Here is a 21,503-nt window from a genome sequence, read left to right on the forward strand (position 1 = left end):
CCACAGCTGCAGGACAACTCCAGCGGAGATGTACCTGGAAGACGTCTGCTCACCTTTCTGTAACTGTCTTCTATTGTTGGGTCATACTTCTCCACGAAAATACCCTGGACAAACTGCACTGTCTGAAAATAGAAGTGGTAGATAAAGTCTCTGACAACCATACAAAGTCTGCAACTACCTCCGGGAGTTAGGAGACTATCCACACTGCATTTGAAATTATTTAAACAAACAGAACCTACAGGCTCTCAACACTTTAGGAACGTGTTGATGTGTAGAGATGTGTCGGGAAATGGTCAAGATTCCATCACATATCACTAATAGTACCAGTTTGTGTGGACATCTTCCAGACCATAAACGTCTCATGGCATCACTTTCAAAATATTTGGATGCTATTAACGGTACACCAACAGAATACTGGATACCTACCAGCCATATTGTTTAGTGTGCTTCCATTATAGGGAAGCACGAGTTATAAAATTGGAAAAAAATATGGGAGCATCAAAATAAAAAATAACCATTAAAATTTGATTGTTTGGGACGTTAGTAAAACCAACCAACTATTTTGAAAATGAAAGGTTAGTTATCACAAATAAAAAATGTATGTGTCTCTGAAAAAAACGCTATGGAATTCTGGGCTCATTTCGAATGAGCGTGGGAAAGTTACCTAACCCAATCCTAGCCCTAACCTTAATCTAAACCCTAACCAGATTCGTTGAACTGCCCTAAAGAAAATAGTAACGGATATCGAAGGGCAAAAAAAGTAAGTACACTAAGATAGCGAAGTACTAAAAACTCAAGTCGAGTTGCACACATTTTTTGCTCAGTTTTAAAGTTTTCAAACATGGCAGAAGGTATCCGGTATTCTGTAGTCTTTCCCTCTTAACTGAGTGTACTAACCCAAACAAAATTTCACTAGATTCTGGCATTGCAATATTTGCTGATACTGTAACAGTCTGTAAGTCAACTGATCAGTCATTTATTCTAATCACTTATAATATAATAATTTTCTTGAACATGAGCCTACAGTAATGTGTTGCATGAAAATGGCAGTGTTCACAAATTCTGTTTCAAAGTAACAGGACATTGAGTCCTGTAAGTTTCAGATGTCTGTCTGACCCATTCAAAATTCACAGGACCCATAGAATAAAAACATAACATATAAACACACATTTCAGACTTAACATTTCTCATAATTGGCATTGAAATTATTAACAAACATAAGATTTATAAATGGCAAAAAGTGTCACATGTCACAACTTCAGTCAAAGTCATTGTGAAATATACAGTCAGACACTGGGGCCGGCAGGTTGTAGACTTCTATCGGACCGTTGGCAAATCTGCCGGATTTGTCTGAGGGGACATTCGTGAACACTGAAATGGTCCACTGGTTTCATTGGTTTGATGATGGGTGTTCAAATACCATTTATAAATTTAATGAATGATTGAACTTTAGGCACAATCAATCACTGCGTAAGTGCAGGATATGTGGATCAAACCAATCATTTCTATTATCAATCATCAGAAAATCACTGACATTTCCATAAGGGCTCACCATGTTAATCATTGCTAATGGAGCAGTGAAATAGATGAGCACTTGCCAAACAATGTTAACATACAGGCCAAATGCCCACAATTAAAACGAGATGTATTCCGTCCTTGTTGGGTAACACAGTCTAGGGAAGACAGCTTCAAGGGTGTGTTTAGTATTGTCTCCGAGTCATTCCAGACTTTTAGTTCAATACATGTGAAGACACAGAACTTTTTCCATTAGCTTTTGAATCAATAAATGGCAAACACTTCCTCTTTTAACACAGAAAATAGTATGGCATGATTCTGTCACCATGGAAACTTGAAAAATGTGTTGACAGGATAAACAATAACACAAGGAAAGTCTTCAGTTTGTAGGTCATATTTTGAGGACATGTACATGTACAGGCAACTGAACTGCAATGATTTAATCAGAGTCACAAAGTAAAAGTCATGTTTAATGGATGCCAGCTTAAGTGTATAAGGTCTATTCCAGCATGTGAATGATTAACATAACTGAGGCTGAAGATGATTAAGGGCTTTTATATGAACAAGGCAAGACAGAAAGATTGATTGTTTGTTGTTTAACACCCAACTAAGCAATATTCCAGTTATAGGACAGTAGCATGTATATGATGGAATCCAGGTAGTGATATTGTAGGTACAAGGAAACAATGGACCAGTCTGACCACTGAATCTGTGTGACCAAATTTAGTCAATATCTTGAGTATCTTGAGTGCCCTAGCACAGAACTTGCTGTGACAAACCCCAAGCCAACCCTCTACCCCAGCACAGAACTTGCTGTGACAAACCCCAAGCCAACCCTCTACCCCAGCACAGAACTTGCTGTGACAAACCCCAAGCCAACCCTCTACCCCAGCACAGAACTTGCTGTGACAAACCCCAAGCCAACCCTCTACCCCAGCACAGAACTTGCTGTGACAAACCCCAAGCCAACCCTCTACCCCAGCACAGAACTTGCTGTGACAAACCCTAAGCCCTCTACCCCTCATGGAACTTGCTGACAAACCCCAAGACAACCCCCAGCACAGAACTTGCTGTGACAAACCCCTAAGCCAACCCTCTACCCCAGCACAGAACTTGCTGTGACAAACCCAAAGACAACCCTCTACCCCAGCACAGAACTTGCTGTGACAAACCCCAAGCCAACCCTCTACCCCAGCACAGAACTTGCTGTGACAAACCCAAAGACAACCCTCTACCCCAGCACAGAACTTGCTGTGACAAACCCAAAGACAACCCTCTACCCCAGCACAGAACTTGCTGTGACAAACCCAAAGACAACCCTCTACCCCAGCACAGAACTTGCTGTGACAAACCCCAAGACAACCCTCTACCCCAGCACAGAACTTGCTGCGACAAACCCCAAGACAACCCTCTACCCCAGCACAGAACTTGCTGTGACAAACCCCAAGACAACCCTCTACCCCATCATGGAACTTGCTGTGACAAACCCTAAGACACCCTCTACCCCAGCACAGAACTTGCTGTGCGACAAACCCAAAGACAACCCTCTACCCCAACTCAGAACTTGCTGTGACAAACCCTAAGCCAACCCTCTACCCCAGCACAGAACTTGCTGTGACAAACCCCAAGACAACCCTCTACCCCCATCATGGAACTTGCTGTGACAAACCCAAAGACAACCCTCTACCCCAGCACAGAACTTGCTGTGACAAACCCTAAAGACAACCCTCTACCCCAGCACAGAACTTGCTGTGACAAACCCAAAGACAACCCTCTACCCCAGCACAGAACTTGCTGTGACAAACCCCAAGACAACCCTCTACCCCAGCACAGAACTTGCTGCGACAAACCCCAAGACAACCCTCTACCCCAGCACAGAACTTGCTGTGACAAACCCCAAGACAACCCTCTACCCCATCATGGAACTTGCTGTGACAAACCCCAAGACGACCCTCTACCCCAGCACAGAACTTGCTGCGACAAACCCAAAGACAACCCTCTACCCCAACTCAGAACTTGCTGTGACAAACCCAAAGACAACCCTCTACCCAAGCACAGAACTTCCTGTGACAAACCCAAAGACAACCCTTTACCCAGCCAGAACTTGCTGCGACAAACCCAAAGACAACCCTCTACCCAGCCAGAACCAACCCTCTACCCCAGCACAGAACTTGCTGTGACAAACCCAAAGCAACCCTCTAACTGACCACAGAACTTGCTGTGACACCCATTGATCCATCCATCCATCTAAATCATTCCTTGCATAATGTGAGGTGCAGCAGGTCTTCCCAGTATCAAATGTCAGCCTACATACTGCAGATGTCTTCTCAAGTACTCCAAGCAGGAGTTAGCTGTGTTATGTGAGGCACACCCTGGCTGTTGACTTGCCAGTCACTGAGAAGCTTGCTGGTACTATCACCTCACATACACTGTTTATATTCCCTCAATCTTGATACTGATACCACACAATATTCCTGTGGCTTAAGGAAAATGCTGTGAAATGTGAAACATTTGAGAGAAGCGGAGTTTTCCTTGGTGCATAAGCTGATGCTGGCATTATTCAAAACACATCTAATGCAAATGGAATTTACTAAGAAACATAGACACACTAATAATAAAATAAGGAAACACATGGCACACTCCAGGCACAATCTATAAATGCAACATATTGTGACATCCTGAAGCATATGCATATTATGGGCAAACTGTCAGTCATTCCAATAGCATGTCTACAGTAAGTAGAATATCAACCTAATTGCCAGTAATTAGTGCCCCAGGCGCTGAACAAAATCGGAGGCCAAAGGGTGCAAGGATAACTGGATACTATCTAGGATTGGAGGACAGTTTATCAGAACCAATAAACTATCCCCAGAGCCCATTCCATACTGGTGAGCAATTGTTCTCCAGCTCATTATTGAAATACAACTGTATCAGATATAGTCCGTCTCACAATCCCTGAACCACATCATTAACCATACTACCTAGCCTTCCCTGCAATGCTGAAGCCCTAATGAAGCAAGTCTAGATTTCCACAAGAATCTACCAACTCATTGGGTCTCCTAGATTAACAGCTAGTCCCTGAAATGAACACATGTTCTATAAAATAAAAGTTTTTTACATTAAAATCATAAATACAATAAAAAGGAACTGAGAGACTCTTCATTTTCAGGCTGTGGAAATCTAGACTTGCCACAATTTCTAGACTTGCATGGGCTTTCTTGGATATATTTGCTTCAGGGTCTGTATGACAGACTATGGGTCTATTTGAATGGGTTTATTTGTCACTATCAATATTATATAAATTCAGGGAGTAAGCTTTAGTGTATATCAGATACAATACTTTACAATACTGGTAATATTATCATCGGGAACAAGGAAACAAGTTCAAATTTTTTCTGGTAATGTTAATATGAAAAAACATTTGCGGCATACTGGTTTGACAGATCTAAATATTGCTATTTCCTTACCATGATAATGCAAGTCTGGACAAAAGGCCGGTTTGAGGAATGATAAATGCTTGGTTGACTATGGGAGTGGGGCTGAGGGTGAAAGGGTATGGTTGGGGTATTGATGAGGGAGTGGTAAGGTGAGGGTGAGTAGGGGTGGAGAGTGAAGGGTTAGAGTGGGGGCAGAAATGGAGTGAGTGAGTGAGTTGTTTTATACCGCTGTTAGCAATATTCCAGAAATATGACAGCAGGGGACACCAGAAATGGGCTTCACATATTGTACCAATCTGGGGAATCGAACTCCGGTCTTCAGTGATGGGCGAACGCTTTAACCACTAGGTTACTCCACCATGAAAGCAGAGGGTGAGCGTGGGAGTGGGAACTTTGAGTGGGGGCTGTCAGTGGGGGTGGAGAAAGTGGGGGTGATGAATGGATGTAAAGAGTCGGGGTCACAGGGTGAGCAAGAGCAAGAGGGCAAGGGGGCAAGGGTAAGGGCAAGGATGATCCCTTACCATAGGATGTGGTGTGTGAATGTGGAGGGAAGGGATACTCACTCTTATCAGTGATATTTTGGTAAGGGGATTGGCAACTAGGAAAGGTTCATACTTCCATGACATACAATAACGTGTCTAGACTGTACCACATAGATACTATGAAAAAGGCACCCAACACCAGACCCACAACAATGTCTGCCTTTCTACAACTGTCAATGATACATACTGGCTGTTGATCTAGTATCCCTTCTGCTCGGCTATTTATGTCTACCGGCAAACAATCTGGTGAATCCCATGAGAATGTTGTTTGTGACATTTGACAGTCTGCAGAAAAACGAATTACTCAGTCCAGCTGGGCTCAGCTCTATCCATTACCGCTGGCCTACTCTATATTATGGGGCATAGGCCAAGTACTCAGATCAAAATCCAAGTCATGAAAAGGGAAGTTACCCAATACCATAAAACAATGTTCCTTGAAAGTATTTTGCAGGCACACTGATATACAGGCGTACTGACAGAGATCCACAGAATATTTTCTCAATAAACTGTACATACAAAGTTAATTGCTACACATACTTCGGAAGCAATATTATTACAAAACTCATACTACACACATTTCAAACAATGTTGTATAGAAACAGGATTTAAAACTGTTTATAAAAAAATCGAACACCGTAAACATTTACAATAAGGTCAGAGCAAGCGAGTGAGTGAGTGAGCTTATTTTTACGCCGCTTTTAGCAATATTCCTGCAATATCACAGCGTGGGAAACACCAGATATGGGTTTCACACGTGGGGATTGGGCACCCTTGTGGGGAATTGAACCCAGGTCTCCGGTGTGACAAGCAAACACTTTAACCACTAGGCTACCCTACAGCCCCAGAAAGGGTATGAGTGGTACATACTAGGATTGCAACAAATACAGTATGAGGCGAATACAAATATTTATTTATGAATACTTAATGTCTAACCAAGGAGCTAAATTAAAAAAACATGTTATGTAACTGCTTATTGAAAAACATTTCAACAACATTTGGGGGGAAAGAAAAAAGTGTACACGTCATGACAATTCTTCTTATAGTCTAATGACAGTACTGTAAGGGGTCTTGGCAAAATGACACAATTTACGGTACTGAATGGCTTGTCTACATTCCATTTTGCAAATGTCACTTTGATAAATTACAGATGAGACAAATGGTGTTCACGATAAAAAAACAAATTCATAATTTTCTATGTGTTTTGCCAGATTAAATGTGAAACAGGCCATTTCAAACTGACTGTGCATAACATAAATCAAGAAAAGGTTTTTCAATTTATGTCATTTCAAGGTGTACCTTAACAAGCCTTAGGCACAGGGAACTCTTAAATGTGCCATTATGACTGTTACCTTGCCACAGGCTCTAGAGACAAGTATTTTTTAACCGTAGTAGAGCATTGCCTGGTGAGAACCTTCATCCAAGGCCACACTACCCCTCAAGCCACACAAACCATCAACAACGTATTCAACAACCCTATGACATTCACAGAAAACCCAACCCTGACTCGAGAAATCAATGCTAGCTTGTTAGCCACAGGCTACAAAAACATTGAAAAGGCAGGTCAAAAATGGGTCACAACTCGAAGACTAGTTCAAAACCAAAAAAAAAAAGAACTGACATTGTGAGTACTTTCTGCATGTTTAGTATTTTTGCTGTACACCTTGAACAACAATACTAATGTCGCTACAGAGCAATCACTGTCTGTTACCATCTTGTACAAAAAGCCTGAGGTCAGGCCAGTGTATGATGATGTTCATCAGAGCTACTACACATGTGTTTGTTTGTTGTTAATAATCATAATGAGAATATTTAAAAGTCAACTTTTCCAAGCTAGATATAATGCTCAAAACGCACAATCTGATCATTACTACCCTGGATAAGCCAAGCTGCCTGTTAGGCCCTAGAAGGTTATAGTCACACGACTTATCCCACTTGGTACCCATTTTCTGCTGGGTGAACAGAGGCAATTTGAACCAACTCACTTGCCTAAGGTGAGACCACATGTATAACATGTGCTTCATTCTCAGGCAGGACTGAAGTCCACAAAACTCTCAGGAGTCAAGCTGTCACACACGGTCACCCATCCAAGGACTCTCTGCGGCCATCATTGCGTAACTTCAATTGATTTAGACCTGAGCTTTATGCACAGGATCATGTGGCCTAAAAATAATCCAGTCTGAACCAGATCATCAGTGACTGATATTGTGAGCATGGATCCACACCACCTGGGTACACTGACAGGCCAACAAGTCCAAACACCTGGGACTACTTGCACAAAGCGAACTTAGCGCTACAATGATCGTAACTCCCATACTCTAACATAGACGTAAGACAGTCTCAGTGCTACAATGATCGTAACTCCCATACTCTAACATAGACGTAAGACAGTCTTAGTGCTACAATGATCGTAACTCCCACACTCTAACAAAGACATAAGGCAGTCTTAGTGCTACAATGATCGTAACTCCCATACTCTAACATAGACGTAAGGCAGTCTCAGTGCTACAATGATCGTAACTCCCACACTCTAACAAAGACATAAGGCAGTCTTAGTGCTACAATGATCTTAACTCCCATACTCTAACATAGACGTAAGACAGTCTCAGTACTACAATGATCGTAACTCCCACACTCTAACAGAGACGTAAGGCAGTCTTAGTGCTACAATGATCGGAAGTCCCATACTCTAACATAGACATAAGACAGTCTTAGTGCTACAATGATTGTAGCTCCCATACTCTAACATAGACATAAGACAGTCTCTGTGTGTGAGTGCTACAATGATCTTAACTCCCATACTCTAACATAGACATAAGGCAGTCTCTGTGTGTGAGTGCTACAATGATCTTAACTCCCATACTCTAACATAGACATAAGACAGTCTCTGTGTGTGAATGCTACAATGATCTTAACTCCATACTCTAACATAGACATAAGGCAGTCTCAGTGCTACAATGATCTTAACTCCCACACTCTAACATAGACATAAGGCAGTCTTAGCGCTACAATGATCGTAACTCCCATACTCTAACATAGACGTAAGACAGTCTCAGTGCTACAATGATCTTAACTCCCATACTCTAACATAGACGTAAGGCAGTCTTAGTGCTACAATGATCTTAACTCCCATACTCTAACATAGACGTAAGGCAGTCTTAGAAGGCAGCTACAATGACTCTTAGTGCTACAATGATCTTAACTCCCATACTCTAACATAGACATAAGGCAGTCTTAGTGCTACAATGATCTTAACTCCCACACTCTAACAGAGACGTAAGGCAGTCTTAGTGCTACAATGATCGTAGCTCCCATACTCTAACATAGACATAAGACAGTCTCTGTGTGTGAGTGCTACAATGATCTTAACTCCCATACTCTAACATAGACTTAAGGCAGTCTTAGTGCTACAATGATCGGAAGTCCCATACTCTAACATAGACGTAAGACAGTCTTAGCCCTACGATTGCTGCCAGACTCTAACATAGGTGCAAGAGAGCACTGACCCAGAAGGTGTCTCTTATGACCTGTTCCTGCTATGAATGTGGCACAGGCCTATTTGACACTAATCATTTTGGTGAAGCACAAGCATACTGGTATGGTGCTGACAAAACCAGAAACTTAATCTAAGTAAATCTAGATTTTGAACCCACTATGTTAGGATTTTGGGACATCTAAAGGACTCAGCACGCCTCAAGGATGCCCTAAAAGAAGCAAGTCTAGATTTTCCTCAGGTTCTGAATCTTTTATCACACTGCGGTTTTGTTACAGTTTAAATGTATTGGCTTGTTTTTATCAACGATACATATTTTTCGAGACGGAGTGTTAGTCTAAAGACACAGCTACCAGTGACCCCAGTTATCCTCAAGTCTGAACAGGTTTCTGGAAACAGCATGGGGAAAACAGACTTTCACAGAATTAAATCAAAACCAAATTATACAGAGGATTTGATCACGTTTGTAGTGAATAACGATCTCCTAGACTAACGTTAGTCACGGAAACTATCAAAGTTTAAATCTATTTAACACATGAAGCAGATGGCTTGTGGTAAATGAGCAGTGCAAATTCTGCATGGATCACACGCTGTTGATGAGGATTACAAAAACAGACTTCAGCCTCAAGCCTGGCATGCTGTGTTACCTGCAGCCTGACAATGGGTTCCGAGTGTTTTCCCACCGTCAGCAATATGTTTATAATGTTACCCATATCTACAGTTAGAAATTTGGGAGATTAACATTCAAGGTCTGAGAAAGGAACTGGAGTGCAAGGTATATGCCTCAAGACAGTGTTAAACAAGATCTTATGGCTTCTCATCCCACTCTTCAAAGTAAGGAACAACAAATGGGGGGGTTGGGGCTTAGAGAGGGGTTAGAGGTTGGGGGGTGGAGTATCCATGGAAACAGTCATTATCTGGTAGTTTTCTTCACTTAAGAGTGAGCTCATTTCCTCATAAGAATAATTAATTATGTCCATCTTGAAAATGAGAGAGGTAGGACAACATGAACAGCAGATTTGCCTGACTCTGTGAGGTTCTACATGCTGTGTCTATTGTCAGGAGGTGTAAGTTTTGCAGACGGAGAAAAGTAATTCTTACAGAGTAAATGTTGTCTATGTCAGTAAGCACATACAGTACACAGAGAAGTCAACATGACACACAATCAGCCAATCAAATCAACTCAAATCCTGCGGGTCCATTGGACATGAAAGTGCTATGAGGAACTACATTGTCCAAGAATCCCCACAGCTTGTAATTGAATCAATCAAGTCATGACATCCCAACACTGGCTGAGGTCACCGAGATGTACTGGGGTGGCATATTACCGTGACCTGCAAACTATGGGTACAGAGGACCCCTTAGTACTAATTTCAAGGGTCCTTACAGGATCATGGACCCTGTAGTGTAGTGCAATGAAGTGTCGTGTCGTGAAACAGGAATTTATATTGTCAAGAATTTAGTACAGTAATATTAGTGTTCATCCCTCTGACAACATATTTTTTCTGTTTGATTCTGTCCATTTGTGGGTACTGGACGCATATATCTGCATCATGTAAAACCCTGTACAAGGGTACACCACAGATCCCACTCCCCGTACACGACTAACAGTGTTACTAGCCTACATTACCCAGGATCAACTTGAGCCTATCTGTCAATTTCATAAGTCAGGTCATGCATCATTACCATAAATAGACATATGACCGTGAGATAAATACGTAAATGTACACTCTGAGTCAACTTTCACTCAGGAATATTCTAGGTGTGTGAAGGAAGCCTGTAAAGGTTTGAGTCTGGACCAGACAAACCAGTAGCTTATATCATGAGCAACAATCAACTGATGTATGACAGCATTTAATGAACCAAGTCACCAAGATCACTTCATCTATTTGCCCTCTATGACAAACGAAGGTTCCTGGGCCCCGTTCCTCAAAGCGATCGTAGCACTAAGATGATCGTAACTCCCATACTTTAACATAAGACTTACGACAGTCGTAGCACTCCAATCGCTTTCAGGAACAGGGCCCTGAAGACCTACTGTAACCTTGAATTCACACAGAGAAGCATTTTAACATACTTTGACAATCTTTCAGTCAGTGCCAAAACCTCTGAGTCTATTAGCCCATCATTTTCACTTTTTCAGTACATTTCATGTGATTATATAGCATGTATCAAACTGATCTTACTACACTGACCAGAACTGTACGACAATTGCACATTGAGTTTGTTTGTTTGTTGTTTAACACAGCACTCAGCAAATTATTCCAGCTACATAATAATCGAGTCTGGACCAGGTGATCCCAAGATCAACATCATGATCATCAATCCATGCAACTGGGATACGATGACATGTGACAACAAAGTCAGCGAGTCTGACCTTGGCACTGAACTAATGGTGTTCAAAACTAACCTTGAAAGTCAATTTTATTTTGTTTTTTATTGGGGCTTACTTCATTTTAGAATTAGCTGAACTGAGAAACTGAGATGTCAAAACAGCTGTTTGTGAGAAATGGTGAGTACTATATACAATTTTTTTCACCTTTACAAAACAAATACCAAACACAATCAGTTTTGGGGTGTCCAATTCCACTTCCATGATGCATTAACTTGCAGCACTAAGTTGGAAGATGAACATTCGTTTTTATTTCAAACCCAAATAACAGCACCTAACAAGTCTAAATGTGGAAATAGGAGCAGCTGAGGGTTGGGGGCTAGATTAAAATATACATAGAGAAACAAATAAAGGAACATAGGAAAATTCAAGTGTTCCTTTACTATTTTCTAGTTTTCATCACAAGCTTTGAATAGTGCTATTCTGATGAAAACAGGAAAATAATAAAGGAACGCTTGAATTTTCCTGTGTTCCTCTATTTGTTTCTTCCTTATACTATAGCAGGGAACATTGAACATATTGAAAGGCCCCCAAACCATATTTTTTACCAAGTACCTACATTTTACTGGCAAACAAGGATAAGTTGAGCACCGACCTGGCAATTGACCCATATTAGCATGTATGAGTGCCGCCCACTGGCGCTTGCCATTATTAGCGAAGAGGCCCCAGGTTGTCCGTGATCAAGTGTAGTGCGACTTGCTTCACACCGACGTGAGAGTCTTATGAGCAAAGCGTGCAGTAGGAAATTAATGTGGTTCAGGCGCCATCAATTTCATCATCATGTAATGCATGTGCACTAGCCTACATCTGATCTACCTTTCACAAACCAAAAGGGTTTGCTCTTTGCCGTGCACCGCCTACTTCTTGTAAATGCATTCTCTGCGCTGGTCCTTAGTAGGAACATCTATTCCAAATCAAAACCACACAATACCAACGCTGTTATATTAACATCCTTTCAGGTGTTTAACCATTGAAAAGGCTACAAAGTTCTACCATGTTCTTCAAAATGATTCCTGGATCTACACATTACGGACATTCTACCTATACCACATTCTCGATGATCTCCTGGGTATACGTTACGATCTATCTCCACTAAACCCTGGATGCATCCACGGCTTGGCCCGATAATTTTATTACCTCCCTTGGCTGGATCCTCAGTCTCACAGTAGCCAATCAGCTAAAGCCGCCGTTACATCCGAGCTTGCCAGTGTCAACAAAGATAACGGTCGCAGTCACAAAGGTTTGTTCGTAGTGCTACTCAGATTTTGGGGGAAATAATACAGACAAATTGACATTTCCGAAGAACTCCTTCTACCTTATTCAGAGAATCTCTGCATCAATTGTGTTGCCAAGTTTAAACAGTTAGATGATTTAAGAAGCGAAAGTGAGTTGTGATTGGTTCGCACAACTTCCCAGCGTAGACACCTGATTGGATAAAAAGTCAGCCAAGGGAGGTAATAAAATTATCACTGTGGATGCATCCAGGGTATAGTGGAGATTGATCGTAACATATACCCTGGAGATTATCGAGGATGCCTATACCAGTATTTGAAAGAATTTGTCAGCAGACATAATTGCAAGGAATCTAAAATGTCATCAAAAAACATATTAAATGGTTATTTATGAATGTCACAGGTTGAGTGTTAGTAACATTTTACATTGTATTTGAGGAAGGAAATGAATTCAAAATGTCAAGGCTTTCACTGCCACGATTGTACATGTACTTTGTATGTCTTGTTAATGACCGGTTTGTAGTTGTCACTGATGAAAAAGTCAATAACAAAAAGCAGGATTCAAGTAAAAGAGCTTGATTGAACTCATGTAAGGTGATGTTGATATGCATACCAAGTTGCACCAAACAAAAACAGGTTGCACCAAACAAAAACAGGTTGCACACTCAATCCCATAATTTTTTAAAGGTGAAACATATGCTGCTTTTCTGCCACTTTCACATTAATTAGTTCAATTTGCTTCAAACTGATAATGTAATAGCAACAAGTGCACATAATCTAGATGTACCCAGTTTGATGACGTCATGCCAAAGAAAGTATGACAAATTAACCCCAGCACACCTATGGTAAACTGACTTGGTTAAAAAATGTATTGTGTGTAGAGATAAGCAAGGCTTAGTAAGACACAAAAAACACTGTTTTTTACATGAATTTGGTGCATGAAGACGTAACTATTAGACTGTGGAAACAAGAACTGAATAGTTGTAATCCATACTACAATGACTTCAGGAGCATAACGCTATGTCATTAACTGAGTAACCGTTAGCCATGATTAGGTGAAGTGAGGTGAAATGGGGCTTAACGTTGTACTTAAGAATATTTCGCTCATATGACGACGTGCAGGCATGTGTATGTCGGGCTGCTTATACCAGCCCAGTGAGTGAGTGAGTTTAGTTTTAAGCCGCACTTAGCAATATTCCAGCTATATGGCAGCGGTCTGTATATAATCGAGTCTGGACCAGACAATCCAGTGATCAACAGCATGAGCATCAATCTGCGCATTTGGGAACCGATGACATATGTCAACCAAGTCTGACCACCCGATCTTGTTATTTGCTTCTTGTGGCGCCTTTTGTGGCAAGCATGGGTTGTTGAAGACCTATTCTATCCCGGATCTTCACGGGCCAGTACCAGCCCAGACTTAAGCGAGTGAGTGAGTGAGTTTAGTTCATACTGAAGATCAATATTGCTTCTGAAGATCAATGTTCTAACCTGGGCCTTCACGGGTTCCCAGACTTAAGCTGGTTTCATAGAGCTAGCTCACTGAGATACCATGCTGCAGTTATATACCCCACTCTGACACATTATACTGACTCTGAGCCGACCAGTCCTTGTTGTACCCATTAATGCCGAGCGCCAGGTAGGGACCAACAAGTACCATAGTTTAACGCCTTTTGGTATGACACGGCCGGGGATCAAACCGGGACACGACCATCCACTCTCCAGGCAGACGCTCTAACCACTACACCATGGAGGCAGTTTTGCCTGGATTACTGTAATCTTGTAATACTGACAGTTTTCAGGTCATTTCCAACAAAAAGCCAATACAACCAAGGCAGTATTATTGTAATGTTTTTTGCCGTGGTGTCCCAGATCCAAAGATCCAAATCTTTGTTTTGGGTAGGAAGAAGGCTCCTGTTGATGAGTCAAAAGAAATAATCATTGTTTACCATATGAAACATAGAGGTATGTCATCGCATTTAACATTATTAACAGCTGCCACAATTTCAATTCCACCTATAATTTTCCTTTCCCTGACATTCTAAGTGAGCTCATGAAACATTAAATACAAAAATAATTTGTTACTATGCATAAATAGGCACAGGGTGAATGTGGAATATGCAGGTTCCATTGCTCATTATTTAATGACTAATTGCTTAATGATATTCCGAACATTCTGTTACTGCAGCTCTCATTTTAACCACTGCATAGCCTCTATATAGCAGAAAAACATACTGACATGTGATAATGAAGCTCATGAGTATGAAAGAAGAAAGGACACTGATAGAAGGATCTTAGAGCTTATTAAATGTTGGCCATTCAGTCACATACTATTCTATCACTGAATCAGTAATACTGATTCATTCTTAAGTGGTATCAAATCCACATTAATCATGAATTGGTTGACCACAGCTGAGGGAAGAATATATCACTGGCAACACTTATTTGATTCTCAAATGAGGCAGTCTAGGCAACACCAATTATATTTCTTGTTTTACAGATTTTTGTCCTCGGAAAACCAAAAGCAGGCGGGAAATTTTTTTTTTAAAAATCACCAGTCAAAGTAATATTCCTGTTAAATACTAAAAGTATTTTACTTCTGGTAATTTATGAAGAAATATTTCGTGAAAAAATACAACTGCGGATCCGTAAAACGAGAAATAAAATTGGCCTAGCCTTATGGTAAAATAAAAGGTATTAATCCACATTATGGATTTTGGGTTAGGTCACTCAGAAACCTATGCTTGCAATCTGTGACATGAGCCACTTGTCCTAAAGTACAATTTCATTCCATCAGCTAAACTCAGCTAATAATAGCCCCTAGATTTACATTAATACACACGGAAACTGATGACGAGAGCATGTTTGGACGTGTTGCTGATTCGGATGTTATTTGAAGCGATTCTGAATCTGTGAGGTTGAAGAAGCTATTAAGTAGATCCATAGAATCCAATATATTAAGTAAAACCCTATATGAAGTCTTGTAAGGATTTCCATAGTTTACGTAAAGATCTGCACAGACTTTCAATCACAACTGTTGTTTAACTTCGTAATTAATTGACGAATTGGCATACTTTCCATACTATAAATTGTACAAAAATGAAAACAGAAATAAATACGCAACCTAATTTTGAGATTGCTGTTGTCAGAACCATAATATGTTTTTTAGGGCCTTAGTATGTAGAAAAGAGGATCTGCATGTACAATCATTCACACTCACTCTAAGACACTATAGCTCCCAAAATTTCGCAACACATATCGAAATATATTGCAACGTAAGTTGTTTGTCAACGCACAGTCCTAGTACATGTAATTGAACAGTACTTCAGACATAACGGGGTGTAATGAATCCTCTATGGGGTGATTAATGATCATGTCATTATGATACATATCACAAGTACTGAGTTACAAATAAAAATATTGGTAATGAATACAGTATAAAGTCAGCTGTTGACATATTAATCATTATATTCAGTCTAATAATAACAAATATCTATATGACATGTTTTGACCATGTTGACTGTGTGGGTGTTTAATCATACCCATGAAGATCCGGGTTAGAATTGATCTTCAGCAACCCATGCTTATTGTAAAAAGGTGACTTTTGGGATCGGGTGGTCTTGCTTGCTGACTTGGTTGACACATGTCATCGTATACCAATTGCATAGATCGATGCTCATAGTGTTGATCACTGGACAGTCTGGTCCAGACTCAATTATTTACCGACCGCCACCATATAGGTGTCTCTGGCATTAAACAACAAACCAAGAACGAACCAGTTATTTTATCACAACAAGGACCAGTGATCACATTACCATTAAATTGAATATAAAAGAGTGTTGACTATTATTCTGCTTGCCTTGGATATATTCCATTTTGCATACCTTATTTTCCCAAATAATAGCCAAACCCAAACTAAAACACTTATTCTTAGACACATTCATAAATATTCAATACAAGTAATCACAAATAATGAATTGAATTCATGAAGGATATGGTTCAATGCACCAGATAAGCAAGTGAATCATAATAGGCCTAGCAATAATAAATCTAATCTGCTAAATATATGAAGAAATCTCCAATGACTGATGTCTTGGTAGCTTAACCCTTTCATGAAACCAAACAGTCTGTGTACAGTCTTGAAAACCTAAGGATGACCAGCAGATCCTGGCACTACTAAAGAGATACAACTCAGCATAGATAACATTACCTTGCATAGATAATGAACCGAAGCCTTCCTCCCACTTCATAGATAACATTACCTGCATAGATAATGAACCGATGCCTTCCTCCCACTTCATAGATAACATTACCTGCATAGATAATGAACCGATGCCTTCCTCCCACTTCATAGATAATATTACCTGGAGGAGCTTTTGCTGATAATATTAATGAGCAGCTTTATTCAATTATGCTGGGTCAGTCTGAATTTCCAAAATTCCTTCTTTAAAAAATCTGAAAAGTTCAAAGATCAAAACAACCAAAATCACTGTCATTATTATAAGGTAAACAAAGTGCTTGTCACATCATGTCCTTAAACACATCTATTATCAGATTTCAAGTTGGACAAATTCACTTGACATTTGGCTCAAGGATGATCAGTGTCAAACATGGTTAAGTGGAAAATATCTTCTCTTACTAATCTTGACGTCTGTATTGATTCAGTGTCACAAGAAAAACTTAATTGATCTACTGATTTCCTGGCAAAGTAAAACACAATCAAGTTAGATACAGACAGATGGACATGGTGTTCTTTGTCCTGTATGTGTAGAGTAACCCAAATGATAGTCTGCGATATGAGCCACTAAGCCAATGCCGGAGCATTGTTCGGCTTGTATATTTAACATTCTCTTGCCATTGAGTGAGGGAGTATAGTTTTACGCCGCTTTTAGCAATATTCCAGCAATATCATGGCAGGGGACACCAGCAATGGGCTTCACACATTGTACCCATGTGGGGAATCGAACCCGGGTCTACGACGTGATGAGCGAATGCTTTAACCTCTATGCTACCCCACCGCCCATATATAAAAACAGAAATTCCTTCGAAATAACCAAGAGCAAGTACTATCCAATTTTGCTTGTTATCACTACAGAAAAAGTAATTCATGTAGACGTCATATCACGCGGAAAACCCGGGTACAATGGCTACAATATGTGAAGCCTGTAAGGCTCCTTCAGGTGTCCCTGTCGTGATATAGCTTAAAGCAGTGTTAAGCCTCACTTACTCTTCTGACAATGATGTCATGAGACATGTCAAGGCTAGAGGACTCAAAGATTTGCACAGACAGTTAAATATTGAAATGCACTCATTAAAGAAAACAAACTTCATGATGGAATTAAAATTGTTACCAAAACATTCAGTACTTACCAAGGCACTCTTGCCCACACCTCCACTGCCGAGAACCACGATCTTGTATTCCCTCATTTTGTCTGTCTACCCTAGAAATGATCTCACCTGCAAAAGCATGGAAAAAATTATTAATATATAATACATTTGTTCAAGTACTATATGGTCTTGTAGTTCCTTGTCTAAATATCAATGGTGGGGTAGCCTAGTGGTTAAAGTGTTCGCTCGTTATGCCGAAGACCCGGGTTCAGACCCCCACCATGGGAACAATGTGTGAAGCCCATTTCTGGTGTCTCCAGATATCCCCTGTGATATTGCTGGAATATTGCTAAAAACGGCGTAAAACCATACTCACTCACTCTTAAGTCAGTGTAAAGCAGAGGTACAAGACGCCTTGTCTGGAAAATACAGGGAGGCACAGCTGTGAGTCTTTAGTCTTCTAATAACTCTGACGGAATACAGCAATGGATATCTAAGGAAATTCAGTTTTTTGACGGGTGTGAAAATTTACATGAGTCTTAAAAAGTATAAAGCATGACAGAGGTGAATGCACACTCCTTCTTAAAAAGGAAATTGAAGTATATATCTGTACTAAGTTGGAAAATACATGTATTATTAAACGTGTAAAAGACGTTGAGCCCCAGATCACAATTAGCAGTTGCATCGATCATAATGAAGTTTCTTTAGAACAAGTTGATTAGTATTTCTGTAACCATGGTAACTGTTTGGCTGAAGAAGCAAGCATCCTAATAAACATATATTCTTTTATCTCTGTTAACACATTTATGAATCATGAACAGCTGGCTGGAGCTTTAATTTCCTACCATGATGATGATTACATACTGAAATACCATGTCACCTTAATTAACCAACCCTTGACTGCAAATCTAAAACAGATACCTTGTAAGCGGGTACTGTTACAATCAAGGGAGATAACCCAACAAGGCAAACTATGGAGCCTGAGTTCAACCATTTGACCACTCGATCCCAAGAATGTCAATAAAACTAATAGGATCACAGCTATTCGGTGGGTCTAGTGGAGGTGTCCACAGGGTTTACAACATGTACAAGGGTCGTATCGTCCTACACACTGCACTTTGATTGTTGACACTGACATGGATAAGCCTCAAATTCACAACAAAAGCAGTCAACATAAACGTGATAAACACATCACGTTCACATTACATCCTCCTTCGGTGGCTATCATATACACGGTGACGTCACACTGCTGAGTGAGTGAGGTGGGTTTTACGCCGCTCTTAGCAATATTCCAGTAAAATCACAGCTGGGGACACAAGAAATGGGGCTTCACACATCGTACCCTTCTGGAGAATTGAACCCGTGTCTTCAGCGTGACAAGCAAGCGATTTAACCATTAGGCCATCCCATCGCCCCTCACACTGATGAACTCATAGCTATGTGTACAGTAGAGCTGATACTGAATCACTCACTTATTCAGTCAATTGAACCATATCCCATAACTTGTTATTCGCAATTTGTTATATCGCAGTCATCAAAATCGCATATTCACAATTTTAAAAAAAAGCCTGTTTCTCTTGGAATTTGCTATTTATCAAAGCACAATTTGGAAAATATCCAAGCCAGGCAGGTTAATAGTCAATACACTGATACATAAAATTTGACAGCCATGTTGTCACTAGTGTTTGTCATGATAAATTATCACTGTCAGCATTGTCAAAACATGTTAAATAAATTCTTTTGTCATGATGTTTCACAGATTACAAAAAAAAAGATACATCAGCTGCTGCCTTGTTGTATTCGTTAACCTGTATTCAATGTGTAACATATTCACCTCGTAGACCTAGAGCACAGTGCATTAGGATTAGAAATTATGAGGGTTCTGTGATGAGCGATTACCCATTTTGTCAGGGTAGAGATTGTACTGGTAGAATCTCCGACTGCAATCTATATCCTGACATATGGTTTGGATCCAAGCCTCACTTTTGTTTTAAACAAGCCAAAACCAGCTGTGAAAACAACATTTCAAAACAATTCCTGGACCATTTTTTCTGTCTGAAAATAATAGGCCCTGGCCATAATATCAAAATTAATAGTCTCTCCCTCAGGTTTTATGCCACAGTAATTTAATCAAGACACCACTAAAGTTTTGACACTAGGGTTACGACAAGGACCTCTCATCTTTCATGTTTGATTTTGAATATTGAACCTGTGTGGTTAATATGGCTATAAAGGAAAATTGGAGTCAGTTGTGATCATAAAAACAGACAAATTCAATGATTGTTTCCGGGTCAGTCTGTCACAAACATCACAAGGCTGAAGTGAAAAACACACCACGAAACAGTAAAAATACAAGTTCATTTGAAACTCACCATGCTGATCCATTTTTCACTTTTGCAACATGTGGACCTTTATGTGTAAAAGATAATAAACTGACCTCACATAATCACGCTTAATAATGATGAAAAGTGTTTCATATACAGCCATTATACACCTTTTATAATTGCAAACATATGCATTGATATGTTCTTAACAATATTGCTTATAACCATGACAATTGATGAAAACAAAATCCAATGGCACATTTTCATCTTTCTGCAACATTGTAATGATAAATTTCATCAGATTTAACTCATTCATAAACCTTTTCATAAGCAAACACAAATATACTGAGGTTACTCAGCCCTGTTCTCAGGCAATATTGCATACAATCAAGACAGTTGATGAAAACAATATCCAATAGCTCATTTTTGTCTTTTGGCAACATTCTCTTGATTAATCATCAGATTTAACTCATCTATAAACCTTTTTATAAGCATATTATAATACACCTATTCTTGACAATATTGCATATAAATTAAGCATGACAATTAATGAAAACAAATCCAATAGCTCATTTTCATCTTTTGGCAACATTCTCTTGATTAATCATCAGATTTAACTCATCTATAAACCTTTTTATAAGCATATTATAATACACCTATTCTTGACAATATTGCATATAAATTAAGCATGACAATTAATGAAAACAAATCCAATAGCTCATTTTCATCTTTTGGCAACATTCTCTTGATTAATCATCAGATTTAACTCATCTATAAACCTTTTTATAAGCATATTATAATACACCTATTCTTGACAATATTGCATATAAATTAAGCATGACAATTAATGAAAACAAATCCAATAGCTCATTTTCATCTTTTGGCAACATTCTCTTGATTAATCATCAGATTTAACTCATCTATAAACCTTTTATAAGCATATTATAATACACCTATTCTTGACAATATTGCATATAAATTAAGCATGACAATTAATGAAAACAAATCCAATAGCTCATTTTCATCTTTTGGCAACATTCTCTTGATTAATCATCAGATTTAACTCATCTATAAACCTTTTTATAAGCATATTATAATACACCTATTCTTGACAATATTGCATATAAATTAAGCATGACAATTAATGAAAACAAACCAATAGCTCATTTTCATCTTTTTGGCAACATTCTCTTTGATTAATCATCAGATTTAACTCATCTATAAACCTTTTATAAGCATATTA

At 39.5% G+C, this 21,503-nt stretch overlaps 1 protein-coding gene across 1 annotated transcript in view; it reads right to left on the minus strand.

Moving 5' to 3' along the window:
- LOC124265142 (ras-related protein Rap1-like) overlaps window positions 1-21,503 on the minus strand; it is a 44,019-nt gene that overhangs the window by 5,278 nt on the left and 17,238 nt on the right. Inside the window, exons 2-3 of the mRNA XM_046699932.1 lie at window positions 17,979-18,065; window positions 54-122 (exon numbers count right to left, since the gene is read on the minus strand). Of these exons, the coding sequence (XP_046555888.1) occupies window positions 54-122; window positions 17,979-18,035 (126 nt within the window). The 5' untranslated portion in view covers window positions 18,036-18,065. The remainder of the gene's footprint in view (window positions 1-53; window positions 123-17,978; window positions 18,066-21,503) is intronic.

This window comes from Haliotis rubra, unplaced genomic scaffold, assembly GCF_003918875.1.
Source record: "Haliotis rubra isolate DU_JTF1 unplaced genomic scaffold, ASM391887v1 Scf963, whole genome shotgun sequence".
Classification (NCBI taxonomy): domain Eukaryota; kingdom Metazoa; phylum Mollusca; class Gastropoda; order Lepetellida; family Haliotidae; genus Haliotis; species Haliotis rubra.